This window comes from Salminus brasiliensis, chromosome 1, assembly GCF_030463535.1.
Source record: "Salminus brasiliensis chromosome 1, fSalBra1.hap2, whole genome shotgun sequence".
NCBI classification, from domain to species: Eukaryota; Metazoa; Chordata; class Actinopteri; order Characiformes; family Bryconidae; genus Salminus; species Salminus brasiliensis.
In genome coordinates, this window is record NC_132878.1 from 53,114,804 (window position 1) to 53,135,035 (window position 20,232).

Sequence of the window (20,232 nt, forward strand, 5' to 3'; positions counted from 1 at the left end):
CTCCAGATACAGATACTGGACACAGTTGTACAAACAGAACTCACAGAAAGATCCAGGCTCGTAACAACATTCCTCACCAGTAAGGTTCAGTCAGCATATCACAAAGAGCTACACTACACACACACACTACTTTTAGGTTCATGTTAGATACTAGCGGCTGGAGTGGAATGCCTCAGGGGCATCGACTTTTTACTGGTATGTAAGAAGAGCAAATAAAGAAGCAAATTACATTGTTATTTCTTCCCATGTGGGCACTCACTCTTTCTTTCTTGCACTAGGGCTTATGAAAGCAAGCCACTGATGCTCACTCTACCTTTTAACAATAATCTTTGTGTTACGATGCGTTTGGGAAACCCAGCCCTGAGCAGTTTATTCAGTGGCATGCAAAGGTTTGGGTACCCCGATCAAAATCACGCTAAAAAACAAAGACGCTAAACATTAAACACTGTTCAACATTTTAAGCAAATTTTTTGTAAAATTTATGAGTGAAAAAAAGGAAAGGCGCACCATGCAAATATATTTATTTATTTATGTAATATGAATTGGTTTAATTGGGTTCTTGGGTTGTTGGGGCTACAGCTTGTTCACAATCATCATTAGAAAAGGGCAGCTGATGCGAATATCAATGCTTTAATTTTTTTTCTTGATTCCTCAAGCATTGACTCGACAATCAGCAGCCATGGGCTCCTCTAAGCAGCTGCCTAGCTCTCTGCACATTAAAACATGTTGATGCCCACAAAGCAGGAGAAGGTCATAAGAAGATAGCACAGCGTGTTCAGGTAGATGTGATTAAGAAATGGCAGTTAACAGGAACGGTGAAGGTGGAGGTCAAGTTGAGGTCTGGAAGACCAAGAAAGCGTTCAAAGTGAACTGATTGTAGAATTTCTAGAAATCAAAACCCCATTTGATGGCAAAAGACCTCCAGGAAAGATTTAGCAGAACCTGGAGTGGTGGTGCACTGTTCTACTGTGCAGCGATACCTGCACAAATACAACCTACAATGAAGATTCATAGTCATCATAAGAAAAGTTTTTCAAAGGAACATCTAAACCAGCCTGGTGCATTTTGGAAACAATTCCTAGATAGGAACAATAATAATAAAAAATAATACAATAACTTTGTCTTTTGAAAAGCTGGTCATCATGTACTCATTTTTTTAGAGTAACAGCTACACTATATGGACAAAGGTCTTGGAACACACCCCTTAATCACTAAACAGTCCCATTGCCACAGGTGTATGAAATCAGGCACCTACTTTTAACACACATCAGTGAAATAATGGGTGATTCTAAAGTGCTCACTGAATTCCTACTGTAATTCCTACCTATACTCCTAGATATTCCACCCTCAACTGTGAGTGGTATTATTGGAAAGTGGAAGAGTTTAGGAACCACAGCACCTCCCAAACCTGCTGTTACAGCTGCAAAGGAGGACCGACTTCATATTAATGCCTATGGATTTAGAATTGCATGCTCATGTAGCTGCATTGTGTAGGTGTCCCAAAACTTTTGTCCATATAACGTATTTCGGCCAGAAAAAATACATTCAATAGAGCTTTATGGGCTTCATTTCGTTTCTGTTATTTTGGCCATTCACATGTGCTATTCACAGGTGGCTTCCTGCACTTGTGCGTGGGATTTCCCAATTTTAGTAACTTGTAAAACACGCACAATCCACGTTGTGCCTTTGGACGCAGTGTAAGACCAGTCGTGAATGAACCTTTAGGAAATAACCCCAGCGTGACATCACACCTGCACGGCGCGCACACGCGTGCTCCTGAAGGGCGCCGCTGATGCTCGTGACGCGCTTCTCGTGACCGCGCGCGAGCCTTCAAATCCCCTCCGCCGCGCGGCACCAGCGTCCAAGAGCAGGGCGAGCGACAGAGCGGGACGTGCGCGCGCGCCACACTTAGCGACATGATGAGCAGCCGGTGCCCGGAGCGAGCCAACCGCAGCAGCAGCAGCCTGAACTACAGAAGCGGCGCGAGTCCGAACTACAGAAGTAGCGCGAGCGCGTCCAGCAGCAGCGCGCTTTCCCTCGTCCACAGCGCGAGCCTCACGCTCGCAGTGCTCCTGCTCTCAGCTGCGCCCGTCTGCACAAGTAAGTTTCTCATCCTTCACCTCCTTCTCCTTATCTTCCATTTTTTCACACGGGCTTACTTGTTTGTGGGCTCGTAAAGTTCACAGCGCTGAGCTGGTCTGACTGAAAACATGGAAAAGTGATTCCAAGTGAATCTGGCCAGACGCTTTTTTGAGTCTAATAATGAAGCCTGAGTCCAGCTTTAAGACCTCTGAACCAACCGACTTTCCTGAAAACCTGGTAAAGTGAAAATGAGGGAACGTAATAGCTACAACTTCATATAATTCAGACAGTACTGTGCTTTAAAACGTGTCAAATTTAGCCTGAGCCTAAATGGTAGCTAGCTAGCTAGCTAAACCTCCAGACAGAACTGAAACAGTGTCCTCGAGAAGTCACTGAACACATCTTACAAATTCAACAGAAAACAAGACGTTCAATACGAATAAAAGCAAATAGTTCAGTCTAAGAACTAACTTCTGAGTAAAAAGTAGCAGTAAAAGTACAGTCGAGAGACACCAGTTGCAAACATAGCATAACAGGTAAGAATTCAGAAGTGAGTCCAAATTGAAATCCTTCCAGCAAATAAGATTGAGGGAAGTCACTGAAAGCATGGCCTCAATAAAATCAGTGCTACAAGCATGGCAAAGACATAGGAAAACGTGAGATGTAAAGTGAGGAAAATGCTACTAATGTCACCTGATTGCACTATAACAAATCTCTAAACCACCTGGACAATGTCTTTACAGTGGAGGGGGTCATCCTAAACCAGGACATAACATTAACATGTACATTTACGGCATTTAGCTGACGCTCTTATCCAGAGCGACTTACATGGTTACTGGTATTACATATGTGGGCCAATGTAGTGCTAGGAGTCTTGCCCAAGGACTCTTATTGGTGTAGCGCAGCATAGTCACCCAGACTGGGAATCGAACCCCAGTCTCCCACATGGTGTGGTAGCTCACTGGCAGGTAGTGGTGTTATCTGTTGCGCCACACCAACCAAATAAGAAAACGTATGTAGATGTTTTAATCATTCAAGTAGTATTACCCTTTAAAACCTCCAGTTTACACTGGAGAAGAGTCACTGGAAACATGAAAAAAACTTTTGGATCTTAAGAATTTAGTCTGAGCTGAAATATAAAACCTAAACAAATTATAATATGTAGATATGCTTATAGATATAGATAAAAAAAAAGAGTTCTTCAGTGTTGCTTTAGGGAACCTCTGCCGCGGTTCTGAATAGAAGCAGACAGACCATACAATCTTCATATACATGGAAAACCTGCTATAGACAATTCTCGGAATAACCTTTTGAAAATGGCTCTATTTAGCACCAAAAAAAAGTGAAATAGCCCATTTTCAGTACTACAGAAGTCACTGGAAACATGTTAAAAATTAAACAAGCAAATAATTCCGTCTGAGTACAAATTAAAAATCTTGGTAACGAGTAAAAATACATTTGAGAGACATCAGTTGGAAACATCACTGGTGAAATCCAAAACTTTTAAAATTGAGGGAAGTCACTGAAAGCATGGCCTCAACAAAATTTGAGCTATAAGTGCTATAAATGTTGCCTGAATCTAATTTTAACCTCCTGAACATTATCATTAAAAAAGACAAGATCAGGAAGAAATGTGTAAAAAGTCAGTAAGAAAGGTTCCAGATCACATTTATTTGGTTATCGCTTTTTACAACTGCCATTGTCACACAGAAGCTTAACAGGAATTAGTAATAGGACAGGGGACTCAAAAACCTAAGACCCCCGGTGAGCAAGCCAGAGGCGACAGTGGCGAGGAAAATCTCCCTCAGAGCTGGAGAAAGCTCTGAGAAACCTTGGGAGGATCCAAGACTCATCAGTCCTCCTCTGGTGTGATTTGAAATGATTGATAAAAGACACCAAACCACCAATTAACAAGAATTAAACAAATTATTTGACAATTAGAAACTAAAGAAAATGATTTAATAGTGCACAAACAATCTTACAGTAAGCTAGAACCACAATTGTATAATGTCCCACCTATTCTGCACCAGAGACATAGCCTAACAGTGGTTGTACTGTGCAAGCCTGTATTTGTATAATGATAATAAAGTTCAGTTGAATTGAATTGAAGACAGTATTGAGTGTTCTTAGGCAGTCTGAGTAGTGAATTAGTGGGACATTGTTCTTTATGTCCAGCTAGAGTGCTGCTGTTTAAGGACACTCAATTGTCCTCACGCCAAAAACTGAAGAGATTTCAACATAATACATAAAACATAAGTCTTCAACCAGGGTTTTATTTTGTGAAGCAGCAAATTGTCCCATTGCAAAGCTAATCCTACCGCCTGTCCACTTAAAGGATATGTGTGCATGTGTTCATCCTGTTCTGTCCTGTAAACAGGGTCAAATATTTGATACACTACTAAAAATGCAGGTGCTACAGAGGGGCCTTTAAGTGATTCAATAGAAGAACCCCTTTTGGTCCATAAAAGCCAAGCTTGTGAAAGAGATGTGAGAATATGAGGAAACTTTAAAAGAGTTAAAGCATATAGCAGTCCCTGTGGTGATGGAGTGGATGAATAGAGTGAATGAAGTTTGAGCAGTGAATTGTTGTGGATTCAGCATAATTAGGTGGATGCATATAAGACACAGCTCACTCTAATATATTGCAAAATATTGTGATATTGCAAGCTAGACAATATCTTGCCATTTTTAAAAATTACATAGTAAAAAAACACATCATAGGTATAAAATGAGTATTTTTTCTTCCGTCAATCTTGTAATGCATGTAAACTTTTATTTATAATAACCATAATAATAAACCGATACTGTATTTTAAAGAATTGTTACAGTATTGCAAAATATAATCTTATATACTCTGATATATCAGTATTCTGTTACGCTCATACAACAATCAAAACTGTAGCATGTCATTCAACACTGCACATGTACATTTTGGACAGTCGTCGCAAGCAGCTCCAAAGGTTCTCACTCATTTACTGAGCAGAGTGTAGAAACAAGCTGAAGCATCAGCAGCACCCAACTAAACATGTAGTAAAGAGTAGAAAGCTCCAGATGGATTTGTAGTGTAGGGCATCAATCACTATTACAGCAGCTTGTCTTCTCTAATTGTTCCAAATCTACCAATTTTGCAGTACAGTCGCTTCGTCATTGTCAGTTTAAACCGGTAAATTGCCACACCCTTATTAACACTGTGCCCCCTCTCCAGATGATCCAGAGAGCTGACATTAATTAGCCTGTTTGTGTGTTAGTTACTACACAATTCTGTCTTTAAAAATAGAGCTGTTTTAACCTCTTACAAGCCTGTGGACATCCCGCCGACAGGCAGAAAGTGTTATTACAAACTGTTTTTCCCAAAGAAGAGCCTATCAGCCCTGTAGTTACTGAATAATGCACCTCGGTGTGTAATAAGCCTTGTAGCTTGTAGCTTAGATCATCTACCTCATTTCTATTCATTAAGACTTTGGTCCACTCAAATTGCAATTGGGTTGTTCTTGTAAGGAGCGATCTCTTTCAAGATCTAGTCAGAAAATGCTCCATTTAACTTGATTTAATTTAATTTAGCCACGTCAGGCAATCTTTAAAGCATTAAAAGTCTGAAAGTTAGTCTGCTGCAGCTGTTTTTGACTTCAGCTAGTCCAACCATTCAAGTCTGTAGTCACTGAAATGCAATTTCACATTAGATGTTCATTTGTTTGTTTTATTCCTTCTTTCATTCATTACTTGTCATGCATTGAGTAGCAGTGAATTAATTAGACGTGGCCTGAGAAGTGCTCATGGATATCCATTGATGAAATCATCAGTGGCTCTCCATATCAACCAAATGGACTCCGTCAGGGTGATTTCAGAGCTGTATACCTTAACTGACTCATACCAAAGTCTCTACCACAACACCTCTGCCTGCTGTGTAAAACACGGACACACAAATGAAGTCTTGAAAACTCTGAGTTCTGAAACTCTGAACGCTTCACTTGAATTGTTCTCATCAGAGTTTCTGGAAGAAATGATCCTTTTACACTCTGATGTCTGAGCCTGTTCCACCGGCAGCCTAATTGTACCCATTAAACCAAACAGCAGAATTGATCTTGCATCAGTGTAAAAAGGGCAACGGTCACCAAAATACCATGTTCAGCAAGCAAGCCGGACTGGACAGGTGGAAAGGATAGGTTCAAAGCATCCTGAGTGAGGATCTAACAAGAGACGCTTTTGTGAGGCGCTTCACCTTGGTAGACTCAGTACTGCTAGTTTGTGGTGCAATACATTCTGAACTGCACAGCATGACTAATATATATGTACATTAGATCGAGTTGATTGAAAAAGTCTTTTTTTTTTTAACTCTGCCATTGTAGAACAATCACTGTTTTACTCTTGTAGGATAGGCAAAGTTTTGCAATTCGACTTTTCATATACATATGTTAACATCAGAACCATATGTGTTTAAAGGTGCTCCAGCGTTCCTGAATCCATCTACAATACAGCATGACCAGCTGCTAAACCAGGTATGTATCACCCACACACACACACCCTTTAATTCTTTCTCTAATCCATCTTATGTCTTCCTCATAAATATCCATTTTTAAACAACAGACTCAACCATCATTACTGGCGGTAACCCATTATATCTGCTCACCTGCAGCACCAGAGAAAATGCATCTTATTAGTCATGTAACAAGTAATCCTCTACTCTACAGGTTGAATTTGAGTAACCGTATGGAATTGCTCAGGCAATTTCATACTGATTGTGAAGACAGTTCAGTGTTTATGGCCTGTGGGCTTTTAACAACATTTAAGTGAATGGATCTCGGTCAAATGCCCTTCAAACGTAGCCAGAGCATTTCCATATCACAGGTGCCTAGAAACGGCTCAGCTTTGAATATTCCTGTGTGACACTTTGACAAAACTTTGTAGTCAGTTCACCCGTGTTTCTCCTGTGCCCTCTCCCGCAGATAGATAATGCGTGCTCGTCCTACCTTTCTGCAGAACGACCCTTCAGGGTGAGTAAAGCTGTCTTTATGCAAAGCACTGTCCCTTAATGCTTCTGATAAAATCAGGTTTGACTCCAGAGTCGGCCACTGGTCTTTGAAAAACGTTTTTGTGCAATTTCCATAGTATTTAGCCCTGACTCAAGCCATTTGGTTGCAGAGCGTGCAATTAAACTGTCTGTAACCTGCCCCACATCTCCCTTTTAGACATCTGACGTACTGCGGGACTTCTGCGGCCTGATGCTGGAGGTGCTGCAAAAGTCTCAGGTAAATGGTTAATGCTTCATACTGCGCTGTTAACTAGCTGTGCATTAACCTAAATACAACACTTACTGACTACTTTGTGGAAACACCTACCCTGTGCTTCTACTCACTGGCCAGTTCATCTGGTGTCATTCAGATAATATTTGATTGGTGGAGGTTTCATTTGTAGCACAGCAGTGACAAATTGTGCAGGGGTTTTTAACCATATGCTTAATTTCCAGGGGAATGGGGTGGGATACAGCCTAACAATTTTGATAATTATTTGGTAATAAAACAGTGTAGTCTTCTGTGGGACAGTTGTGGCCTGAAGGTTGGAGAAGGCTAGTTTGATCCCCTGAAGTGCCCTTGAAGTTACACCCTTGGTTTTCACACATGTCAGTGTCACTGCTAAGTCGAAAGTGGTTCCCCACCCAAAAATATCCAGCTGAGAGCAGCACTGTGGCCATAAACGGACCACTGATGAAGGGCTAAGGGATGGCTAACACAGATTATGAGTGGAAATGGACAAGCTACAATCTCTAACTGTATGCCAGCAAGTGGAGCCACAAATTTAAGTGTTTCCATCAAAGCGGCCATGATAGCATATACTGTAACATAAATATAAGTAAATAGATGTAATGTTTGTAATGCTTGATTGCATCTTTCTCCACACAGGAGTTGTCAGCTCGAGAGCCCAGGAAAAGAGTAAGTCCTCATCCGCATACACTGTAATCAAATTCTAGTCCAGTTACAGTTCAACAGCATCGTAACACCCGCCCTTTTTTCTATTCCTGTGTGCTTCTGTAATCACGTGTTTGTGTAACTGTACCTGTTATCTGTTACTTTCCTGTTCTTGTATTTTTATGTGTGTACGTCTTTTGTGTCGTTGGTGTGTGCCGTGAACACTCCTGTATGTGTCTACGTTACTGTGTTTTTGTATGTAGTTTTTATTTCATTACACTAAGCCGAATGGCGCTGGAGTGACTGATGGGACGGTAGGTTGTTGGAGGTTCTCATTCTGTCTGCTCAATTTCTCTGTGGCACCTGCTGCTTATCTCATTCTGCAAAGTGGCACAGTGTTGGCTCACGCATTCCGGCTGCATTTTGGTCTCTGTAAGGATGTGGAGAGCAACGGACACAAGCGCAAGCACACCCTCAAAACAATGAACATCACTTTCTTCCTCTCTCCTTCTCTGTACGGTCTGTGACTTCCACTTTGTGGGGCTGTCTTCACTGTGTGCTTTTCACTACTTGCATGGAGCGCCTGAGTTCATTTGTGTATCTTGCTGCTCGTCACCTGGCCTGCCAAGATGTGTCAGAATACAAATGCTGTCGAAATGAAGCATCCAAAAGATAAAATTGGGCCAATTTATAAAAACGTCTATTGTTCGTTTAATTGTCCATCATAGGCTGTCTTTCTAAGTGCTGTAATTTTCTTGAAAACTTTCTCTACTGGAAGAGATTTGCCAATGAATTTTAATTAGTAAATCAGCTGTACAACTACTTAATTTGAACCGCGTAGCCTTGGATTGGTAAAGAACTTGCTCTTTACTTCTGTAACAATTTAGGTTTCATTATGAGGGGGAGGCCTTTTAAAGTACAAATTATGTTATAGTAGTGTATACTCATATATACTGGTTCTGGACGCACCCTGCCTTGCACATTTTAGTCGATTTCTCCTGTTTAACACACCTCCAGCAACTCTGAAAGGGCTTGTTGATGGGCTAATTAGTTGAATCAGAAGCATTGGAAGCACTAAAATATGCAGGGCAGGGTGCCTCTAAGACCAGAGTTGGGAAACAATGCTCTTGTGTTCTCAGATATTTCAATATATCAATCTTGTGTACCAACCATAACATTCCTAAACAGTGAGAACAAGTTGTATCTTTAGTATAGTATAGTTACCTTTGTAATACTCAACCCTGTTTACAACACTGCATACTGGCACAACTGTCTAAGAATTGGCCCCATCAATTGTGAGATTGATTGCAATGCCACCTGACATAACAGAACTGACAGTTAGTGCTCTCCTCCAAGCGCATTCAGCTGTTGCATTAGCTGCAGGTGTGGTTGGCTGGCCTCATATTACTCAGAGGAAACACATGCTATCCATCACCCTACCAGCATTAATGGCATCATGCAGCAGGGCAGGGCCTTGCTACTTGCTGGGAATTGGGAATCACATTGGGGAGAAAATTGTGGACAAAATGCACAATTTGACAAAAAAATTACAACAGAGCACAGCTAAGGTACACGACAGCTTTCTGTTACATATGAATAAACCCAAGCCTTCTTCGTAGTGTGACAGTGATACAGTTTCCCCTCTGCCCAGGTCTCTATGTGAATGCACCTATTCTCATGCCTCAGAGCAGAGGTGGACAATGGGTTTTCTGCTCTAACAGACCTACTAAATCTGGCATTTAACAGGTCAGTTGAACCAGGTGTGCTTGAGCAAGAAAAACACAAAACTCAGAGGATCAGAACTGCCCATCCCTGCCTAAGAGGGACACACTTCGTTTGTGGTGCTGGCCCAGAGATTCTGCTTTTCTGCATGGCCTGCTTGACTCCTTCTGTCTTAGTATTGAGCATTGCTGCACTCTGCGTGCAATATGAACACTGAGCCGCACTGAGGACACATTTATGTGTATGCATGTGTGTGTGTGTGTGTGCGCGTGTGTACATGTAGATGAGTGTGATTGAGTTTGTGACTGGTGGCCAGCACATGTGGTGTCCTCTCTGCGATCTGTGCCCTCAGATTTTCAGGGCAGTTGTTCATGGTTTTCATCTTTCTCTGTGTGTTCTTCTGTGTATGTATGTATGTATGTCTATGTATGTGTATCTGTGTACGTGTGTGTGTGTGTGTGTGTGTGTGTATATGTTAGTCCACTGTGTTCCACCCTCTCCTGCAGCTCATACCCAAGCTCCATAGTAGAAGACGCAGAAGAGTGGAGTCACATGTATGTATCCTCTGCATGCTTCCTCCTCATATACCCTGTACTGAAGATAAAGCAAAGTGCTTACATCTCTTCTTCCTGTGGAAGAGATCAGCAATCTCTCGTCATTGTCCACTACACACAATTATATCTCTGAGATAGATGTAATTGTGTTGTTCCTACTGATGCTTCAATGTGACATCTCACGACTCAAGATCGATGCTCATGTTACCCGCTAACGCAACATTTCAGTGGCTGAAAACCCTCATAGACATATGCACTATATGTCCAGAAGTATCTATAGATGCTTCTTCTACCTGAGTTACTTTAAGGTCCACCCATTATTAACAGAGGTGTTCAGTTTCACACACAGCTGGTATAATCCCCATAGAGAAGCACTGCCGATAGAATGGGAGTCACACATAATTTTAGTTACACCCCTTTAGATAATGCTTGGCATGAGGCATGGTGACGTTGGGCCAGAGCTCTCCAATCTTATACGCAGAAGGCTGCTGTAGGGCTACAGGTTTTCATTCCTAAGCAGGAGCGCACCTGATTCCTCTGGTTTACTCAAACAATTGATCAGAAAACTGCAGATAAACTTGGACACTCCTGGCCTAAGATCACTATGCCGAATACCAAGTGTCAGGTAGAGTATGTTCCAGTACCCCTGGGATGAGTTAGACCCCATGTGCACCTGGTCACTTTATTAGACTAGTATCTGGATTGTATCCTGAAAAGTTTTTAGCCACATGCATTTACCCAGGGCAGTCAAATTCCTCTCCGGTTAGTCAGAGTGAAATCCGATCGCTGTGTGGAACGAAATGTGCAAATTCGCTTGTTACACAGCAGTTATTACTGGTATTTTGGTTGTACTTGGCTGGGTTTTGGCTGTTGTTTCACAAAAGAGTAGAGGCTGTTACTGCAGCACAGGGATTACCCTTGCAGCACAAATTACCCTTGATTTAAGAAGAAACGTTAAACAAGCATTAGTCTACAAACTATTGGGCATATAGGACAGTGTTTATAAAACACATATGAATCTGGATATGCTCGAGTCTCATCTCAGCAGTAGTTGTTATGTTTGCTATTCTGCTCAATCCAAACAGATCCTAAATATGTAATGTAAATATTTTGGTCACTCATCTGACTGTATGGGCATTATTTCTTAGAGGTAAGAAAAATTCATATCAGCTTTTTACTGTCAGGTTCATCCAGTTGGGATCCAGTTAACAACCAAAAAAAAAAAACCACGCCAGTGGACCCCATTTGCCACTAACTTTTAACATCACAGTAAATCTTGGCAGTTCGTTTATCTGGCCCGTAGTGTATCTTAGCATGGTTCTCCTGGCTAAGCTCTATGAGCTTGTGGTAGAGATTTCGCTTTTTTAAAGGTTTTTACGATTGCACGTGAAACCGAGCAGCGCCAGAAACCAGTCATAGCTGCTTTCTGAAATGTTTCACTCAGTCTCTGGCTGTAGCCCGTTCAGTAGATCAGGCAGACAGAGCTGTCATAGGCCTCTCTGTCTATTGCCTTTGAAATGACCACCCATCTCTCTTCATCCTTCACTCCACACAATTACATCTGAGAGATAGACTTGTGTAATTGCGTTGTTCCTACTGATGCTCAGATGTTACATTAATGCGACTAGGGATTGATGATGTTTTCTGCTTTCGTCACATCTGGTGCGGTGATAGCATCTGTAACATGGGTTGGTGATGTTCCACTGTCACATAGATGTTGGGTGAATGAACAGGTCCTGTTTTGCTATAAGAGCTCTTGGTGGAACACTACCACCTGAAAGTTATATTCATTTTGATATTTTATATACATTAGCTTATATAGCACATAACTGAAATTCAATAATTCAAGCATTTTGGGGAACAACAAAAGAAGTTCCAAAGAAAAAAATATATATAATTAATTCTAATTAACCTTTCCCTTCTTCAATATGAGGTACTCTGGATGTTATTTTGTTATTGTTGCAGTCCTCATTCTTGGTGCTTTTCATTTTTAGGGGTGTAACAGTACATTCAGCCCACAATAAATGAATCTGGGTTCACAATTTAATATCTATATGGTGTTTTGAACACGAAATGAGTGTCGATAACTAAAAATACTATAGCTGGGTTTGTTATATATATATACACATAATTGACTAATGAGGCTAGGGCTGAGTTTGATGCTTAACATGAATTTCAAATGTTTAGGTTTTGCTGGTTGTTCCCAGACTTCGATATTCAAACAATGGTGTTGCATTAGATATCACTTGTTGGCAATTTGATGCTAGTCTTAAAAATATAGGTTATTAAAAAGTTCTTATCCTAATTATGGATCGATTTAATCTGTAATAATATAAATAATAATAATAATAATAAATATCTAAGTATTTATATACTTTAATATTTTATACATTATATACAACAATGAATTATTTATGATTGTTATAGAACCGTTACAGTTTAAAAAACTGTTTTAAAAAATAGTTCTTCACTCATCTCATTTTACAGCAATAGTGCATCCGCTAGGGTATTGAAAGCGGTTCTACTCTTTGACACACTTGGTTTGATAACATGATTCCAATCTTCTGAACAGTAGTGCATGATCACGTAATGTGTTGTTGTGCCATTGTTTTGAGAGCTCTCAGAGGTCTCTCTGGCATTGCAGTTGGGGAACTGGTGATGGTGTGAACAACCAGTTATGCGGTTCTGGTGGGATAGAAATTGCGCCCTTCTTTAATATGTTGTGTTGTGATTCACTGCTCTATAATGTCACAGCCATTCATTCAATTATATCTCCCTTCTGAGGCCCCTTTTCCGCTCATGAGGTGTTTCTTTAATTCAGCCTGCATATGATTATTGTATGTGTTTAGGGGATTATTGGGGGACTGATGTTGTTGTGGATGTATGCAGGATGTCTTCTGCATCACATCAGCATATTAGTTTTTCCTCAAATTCCCTCTGTTCCGAAGCTTCAGAAGGATTTGTACACTTTACTTTTTGTATGTCTAAACCGGTTTAGATGCGCTTTTTTGGTTTGTTCTTATGAGTAACTGCATCTGTGTGCGAATGTGTTTGGGGGTGGGAGTGCACTTGTGTTCCTTGCTTCCTGAGTGCATCCCTTCCCAAATGCACGCTTCTCGAAATTAGCCGCATTAGCTGTCCTTTTCCATTTGGCCAGTAATTATCGACTAAAATTATCTGCACTAAACTGCACTACTTAGTTACTACCTCATCGTCAACCACGCAAAACTGAAAAAACACCAAGTGAAACCCAGGCCTCCAATATAAGACATTGCTTTGCTAGTGTGAGGAATGTTTCTACTGCACATTGGATGAGTGATTTTCAAGATTATACCACAAATTCAGTCACTTTGTACGAGGCGCACTAGAAATGTCAATGACCTGGATGACTGAAAACCTTTACAAGCAGACAGATTGGGAACCCCTGGTCAAATTGAATGTTTTTTTGGAATTTCTAAGTGTAAATAACATCCTCTATAAAGAACACACTTCTTCACAATGTAATGCATGATTTAATGTAGTTTATTTGCTTAAGAAGAGAGAATGAAAGGGTTTGGTACTTTTTATTTTGACATATTTTATACTTGTGGAGGACCTGTATATTTACTTAGAAAATCAACAAAACATGGCATTTGACCAGGATGCTCAAACATTTGCATACGACTGCATGTTGATACAGTTCTACAGAACGAAATGAGTAAACATGCTCTAGTAAACATGTTGAAGAGACTCTTCACAGTTTTTTTAAGCAAAATGGTCAAATGACTTGCAGCAATTCAGAAAGAATCTGTATGTTAATGGTGTTTATCTGTTAAACCGTGAATAGAAATGTCTGTAAATGTATTGTTTTTCCACTGAATTTGAATTAATTGATTGGCAGCATGTTTTTTTGTTTGTTTTTGGGGTTTTTTTTTACAGTGAAGTTACACAGAAAAACAGCATCATGCACATAAAATGTAATATAATTAGCTGCATGTTTAATTACACTTATATAGAGTAATTGTTTTAATTTTACATTCATTCATTCTGCAATTTAAGAAAGAAAATACCATACAAATAATATAGTAATTTTATGTATAAAAAAAACAAATTCTAATTATTGGCATAAAACCTAAAATAACAGTTGGATTGTTAATGTCTACATTTACCAGGTTTTATACAATGTTTTTTTAAACATTGTATAAAGCTACTTTTTCATAAATAACATTTGTTTTATGAAAAATACATTTTTTACACTGCATTGTGAGGACTGTTTCTAAGTTGGACAACATTTACAAAATTTTGGCAAAAATCCCATGTCAAAAAACAAATTGACCATAAATAGCATTTTAAATGAATAACACACAATATCACAACTCCAAATGCCACAAACAGTAGCAACAGTGTAAATAACTGTGCATTAAAATGCAGAAACATGTCCTTTGTTTCAACATATTTTCTAAGAAAACCTATTTGACTGGGACCCCCAGTTTTTGGCATAGGACTATATGTTCATATGAGAATTCTGAAATTATGTGTTGGCCATGGGTGTATGTTTTTTAATTAAAAGAACATGGATATTGGACTTTTTCTTACTTCTGGTAATAGCACTAAATGATCTAATGTTTCAGACTATCAGTGAGAACTGGCTACTTGTCATACATGTCATTTAAAGACTGTGCTATAGGAGTGTGTCTAAAAAGAAAGCATTCTCTCTGTTCAGGAGGACCTGCAAGGCCCAGGCGCCATCCAGAGTAGAGGATACTTCTTATATCGGGTAAGGAATGGCATCTGAACTCATGTTTAACAGTACATCTCTGATTTTGCCATGTCATTTAAGCCATATGCTAATCTTTAATGCTGATGAGAATGATGTTCTTCCTCTTTCTAGCCGCGAAACGGAAGACGGTCGACAGAATACGTGTAAAATGTCTGCGTCTCCACACAGTCTTTGTCTCGTGGAGCTGCTGTTTAAACCCAAATGAAAGCCAGACGACCCTGGACACCACACCTATTCATCTGGAGCACCTGCTAACTGTCTGTCTATGGTGTATAGTGATGTTGAATGTACATAGAGAATCTAAATAAAGTCTTTTTTTTTGACCCAAAGGTCCTGGTTGTGTAACCATGTTGTGTCTTTTGAATTAAAAGCATTCTGAAATGTTCTCATCGTTGTGGTGTGATTTCGAGCGACTGGTGACAGAGCCTTCATATCTCTTCGTCAAAAAAGCTTGTGAGGTTTTCACTGACAGCCTGACGTTCCTAAATTAGTGAACATTTGTGAAGTCTCTCTCTATCCGTGTGTTCTTTTATTCATGTGGGGGCCTGTGGTGTACACTACATGGACAAAAGTATTGGGACACTTGCTCATTCATTGTCTCTTCATAAATTAAGGGTATTACAAAAGAGTCTATCCCTTTTTTTGAAGTGACTGTTAGTACTGTATAGGAAAGAGGGCTAGTTTTACTAGATTTTGGATGGGCATTGCTGTGATGATTTGATTGACTGATGTTGGATGATCACCACCCCACCTCATCCCCAACTCATATTGGATGGAGCACCATTAATCATTCCAGAGAACACAGCTCCATTGCTCCTTAGCTCAATACTGGGGGGCTTTATACCCCTCTAGCCCACACTTGACATTAGACATGGTGGCAATAGGTTTGTGTTTATCTGCTTCAGAGTCCTATTCTGTTCTATTGTCAGTACTTCTCCACAAGGACTAGCTAAGCTGTATCTGTACTTTTGCACATCCGTGTCAGAAATGGGTGCACCTTAAAGTAGCTGAATGCATTTAATAGAAGGGGTCACATTGTGTATATTTGTGCCCTGGTTTCCTTTTGAATGCACAGTGAGGCAAGCTAAATATGAAAATGTCATGATTTTTAAACACGTCTTTTCCGAAATGTGGCACATAGTACACGGGTCAGAGACAGGCGAGTGCATGTGCTGCATAAACAAAGGCTTTTTACTCTTCACTAGGTCCAGAGTTGTAAGAAAGACCCAGAAGGCCTGGCAGAACTCACAAGACATTAGCGTAGTAGCAGTCGTGTTAGGTGGTGTGTGTGTGTGTGATGGTGAAACAGAACAGAGACCTCCATGGGAGTGTGAAGAGATGGAGATGTCAATGAACCCTGGAGTGCGAAAAAGTAGCAGAGCGTAAAACATGTGGTCTGGCACCAGCCATGACATTCACACACACACACACACACACACACACACACAGACTCATTTGTAAGGGGCTATATCGTGAAAAAAATAATAATTTAGTTCAGCAGTGGCAAGAATTCTCCCTATTAGACTTAATCTGTCGGAGGTCTGTTTGCATATCCTACTGTGATAAGCCCGTAATCACAGTTGACACACAATGCAACATTAAACAGTGCTTCAGACAGAGCTTTGTACAGTGTCCTACAAATGTGTGGCATGTTGGTAATAATTTCCCATACCGTTCCGGAAAAAGGGCACCCCAAGAGATCTGAGCTCTCTGATTACTTTTACCAAGGTCTCAGGCCTTTGTGAGCTTGTGAGAGAGGTGAATTGTAAAGCTGTATAAATACTCTGACTCCTCAAACCTTGCCCCAACATTCAGCAACCATGGGCTCTTCTAATCAGCTGCCTAGACCTCTGAACATATAGAATAATAAATAAATAAATAATGTTCACAAAGCAGGAGAAGGCTAAAAGTGATAGCAAAGAGCTGGTGCATTTAGGAAGCAAGTCCCGTGGCTATAATGGCTATAATGAGCCATGGTATGTATGGCTATGATATATAAGGTATACGTGTTCCAAACTAGAAAGTGGCACAAGGAACATTTCACTGGCAGAGAGAAGAATGGATTGAATGATGGCAGCAAATTCTGGAAGCTTAGAGTCTGTTTACACCTGGCATTAACATGCAGATCGGATTTCACCTGTCCGCATGAAAGGCCAGATGCTAACACCCCCAAGACACATTGTGATCGGATTATGATCGGATCACTTAAACCACATTCGGAGGTGGTCAGAGACGGCTCTCGTCCACATTCAATGCAAGTGTAAACGGAAATGCGGTTTCTGTGATTGGATTTAGTCAGACAGTCCCTCCTTCTATCAGCCTCGCCATGCTCACGTCCCCTATAACTGTTCACAGTTTCCCGGAGAAGGACAGTTTTGGTCTGGTCACAGATGCATTTTAATGACAGGTGTAAACAGAATCTGGTTAGATCCAGAATTAGATCCAGATACTATCCGGATCAGACACGCATGTAAAGGCCAGGTGTAAACAGGCCCTCAGACTGAAGTCTTAGTATTTACTAAATGTGTGCCAGTGAAGCATCAGTTAGCCAGCCAATAATTGTTGTGGCACTGAATTGAATATTTAGCTTAAATCTGATTTAGTTCAACAAGTGTTGAGTTAAAAATCATTAGACAATTCTTTTTAATTTAGACAGAAATATGACACATAGGTACTGTCATTTTCAAAAAATACCAACATACTGTAATACCAGCATACCACTCTCTTTTTTATTCAGGTCAGACCTTTTGGACTTTGGCTTGCACAACTAATAGTAGAGTCCTGATGATGAATATGAATTATTACTTGGAAGCAAAGCTAGCTGTGAATTGAAGAGGTAGACAATGTCTTAAAATACATAGACGTAACACACAGACATTTAGGAATGACACAAAAGAATGTGAAAGTGCTAAAATAATAAGTTGTGATGTAGGGCCTCAGTGGATCGCATTAATGAGCTTTGAGTGCTCATGACCCAGTTACTGCCTCACTGGTTGTCCGGGAACCCCCAACCCCCACCCCCCACAAGACTTGCCATTTTTTAGATGTGCTTAAGACAAGAGCTTTTAACACATCTCCTTTAAAAACTGTTCACTTACTGACTGATATGTACATCCCACCCCATTGACAGATTCAATTCAGTTCAATTCTATTGTCTTTATTCTGCTAGAGGTCTGTTCTAAATCTCCGGTGCAGAATAGGGCACGATGCAAGCAAGGACAATACAAGACAAGACACAAGGCAAGGTGCACAGACAATAAGTACAAAAATACAATACATAAAAATACAATACATAAATATACAATACTTAAAAATACAATACATAAAAATACAATACTTAAAAAATACAATACTTAAAATATAATACATAAATAAACAATACATAAATATACAATACTTAAAAAATACAATACATAAATATACAATACATAAAAAATACAATACATAAATAAACAATACATAAATATACAATACTTAAAAAAACAATACATAAATATACAATACCTAAAAAATACAATACATAAAAATACAATACATAAATATACAATACTTAAAAATACAATACATAAATAAACAATACATAAATAAATATACAATACTTAAAAATACAATACTTAATAATACAATACTTAAAAATACAATACATAAATATACAATACTTTAAAATACAATACATAAATAAACAATACATAAATATACAATACTTAAAAAAATACAATACATAAATAAACAATACATAAATATACAATACTTTAAAATACAATACTTAATAATACAATACTTAAAAATACAATACATAAATATACAATACTTAAAAATACAATACATAAATATACAATACATAAATATACAATACTTAAAAATACAATACATAAATATACATTACTTAAATATACAATACAGGGGTAGACCAGTCTGGTGTTAGACGTAATAATTACATCACCTGTCAGTGGTTTTAATTTCATGGCTGACTGGTGTAGATATGCAGGTAAAACGTCTTAACTCCTGGTAGGATAAAGATTATACTACATGCAAACTGTTAATTCATGGTAGAAGTATTGTGTACTAATCAATGAAACCTGATTATTTATTATTTGTGTAAATTATGTTTTTGTTTTTTGTAAAACACACCAATGATGCAGGTACAGCTTTCATAGACTGCCATCTAGTGGCCATTGCATATTACAGTACTGACTGTTAAAACTGTAAGAAAATGTACTTTATTCATTATATATATACTTTATTCATATAATATAAATATAGTAATAATATTTTTATAGCATAACATTTTAAGGGTGAGTCAGATGAAAGGTCTGTAAATGTGGTCAAAATGAAGCCAAAGGCATTTCCCACATGGATCTGATTTCACCCTGCCTTAGTTGGTAGGTTTAGTTCTCACCTGCTAAAGGACCTAAATCCTGTCCAAATGTTTAGTATAACATACTAAAATTCCTGCTGATAATAAAGAGCTCATGCTGGTGAGCTGCTTGTGTAGCTGTTCAGAAAGCATGGTCATGCCACACCAGCGCCAGTCAGTTGTAACAGTTGAGCAAAAAAGAATAGTGGACATATAGAGGATCTGAAAGGTGGAGCAGCTGGTGTTACCACTGTCGCCATTATTCCTTAAATGACTTATTTTCTGCTCGCCTACATTAGCAAGCGAGCTACTAGCTAGATAGCATTAGCTATATTAGCAGGTTTGATCAGTGACTAGCCTCCTCAGCACGACGAGAGGAACAGCCGACAGCAGAGAGCCTCTCTAAACGTCGGAAACATCCACGTGTGGCCACGAGATGTCGCTAAACCCCCGTGATCTAACGAACACATGAGGGACATGGCAAATTTACAATGATCACATGAAGACACATTATTATAACAATGAGTTTTTAGACAAACACGTGTGGTAGTATGGTGCATCTGTCCAGTCTGAAAATATGCACATTTCGAAATGTGCAATGTTTCTCTGTGCAGTGATAAGATAAGATAATCCTTTATTAGTCCCACAGTGGGGGAATTCACAGTGTCACAGCAGAAAAGGGATAGCAAGACACTCAGATACAAAAACGTAGATAAATGACCACTATATACACAATATAAATTATAGAAGTAAAAAAGCAATAACAGTATTATTAACAGGTTATTGCAAATGACTCTAATTGCACATATGTGTGTGTGTGTGTGTGTGTGTATTTATACATTGAGGGATCTCTAT

General features: G+C 39.3%; 1 protein-coding gene across 2 annotated transcripts; it reads left to right on the plus strand.

Annotated features, from left to right (window-relative positions):
- The first annotated feature begins 1,876 nt into the window (after positions 1–1,876).
- On the plus strand, positions 1,877–15,339 carry nmu (neuromedin U). Of its 2 annotated transcripts, XM_072696167.1 has the most exons (9): positions 1,877–2,100; positions 6,523–6,578; positions 7,026–7,073; positions 7,269–7,328; positions 7,980–8,009; positions 8,249–8,299; positions 10,187–10,261; positions 14,964–15,017; positions 15,132–15,339. In XM_072696167.1, the coding sequence occupies exons 1-9, from the start codon at positions 1,917–1,919 to the stop codon at positions 15,165–15,167; spliced, it is 594 nt and encodes a 197-aa protein (XP_072552268.1). In that variant the 5' UTR covers positions 1,877–1,916; the 3' UTR covers positions 15,168–15,339. The 2 variants fall into 2 exon arrangements, with proteins under 2 accessions (XP_072552268.1, XP_072552276.1); XM_072696175.1 differs by lacking the exon at positions 10,187–10,261.
- The last annotated feature ends 4,893 nt before the right edge of the window (positions 15,340–20,232 follow it).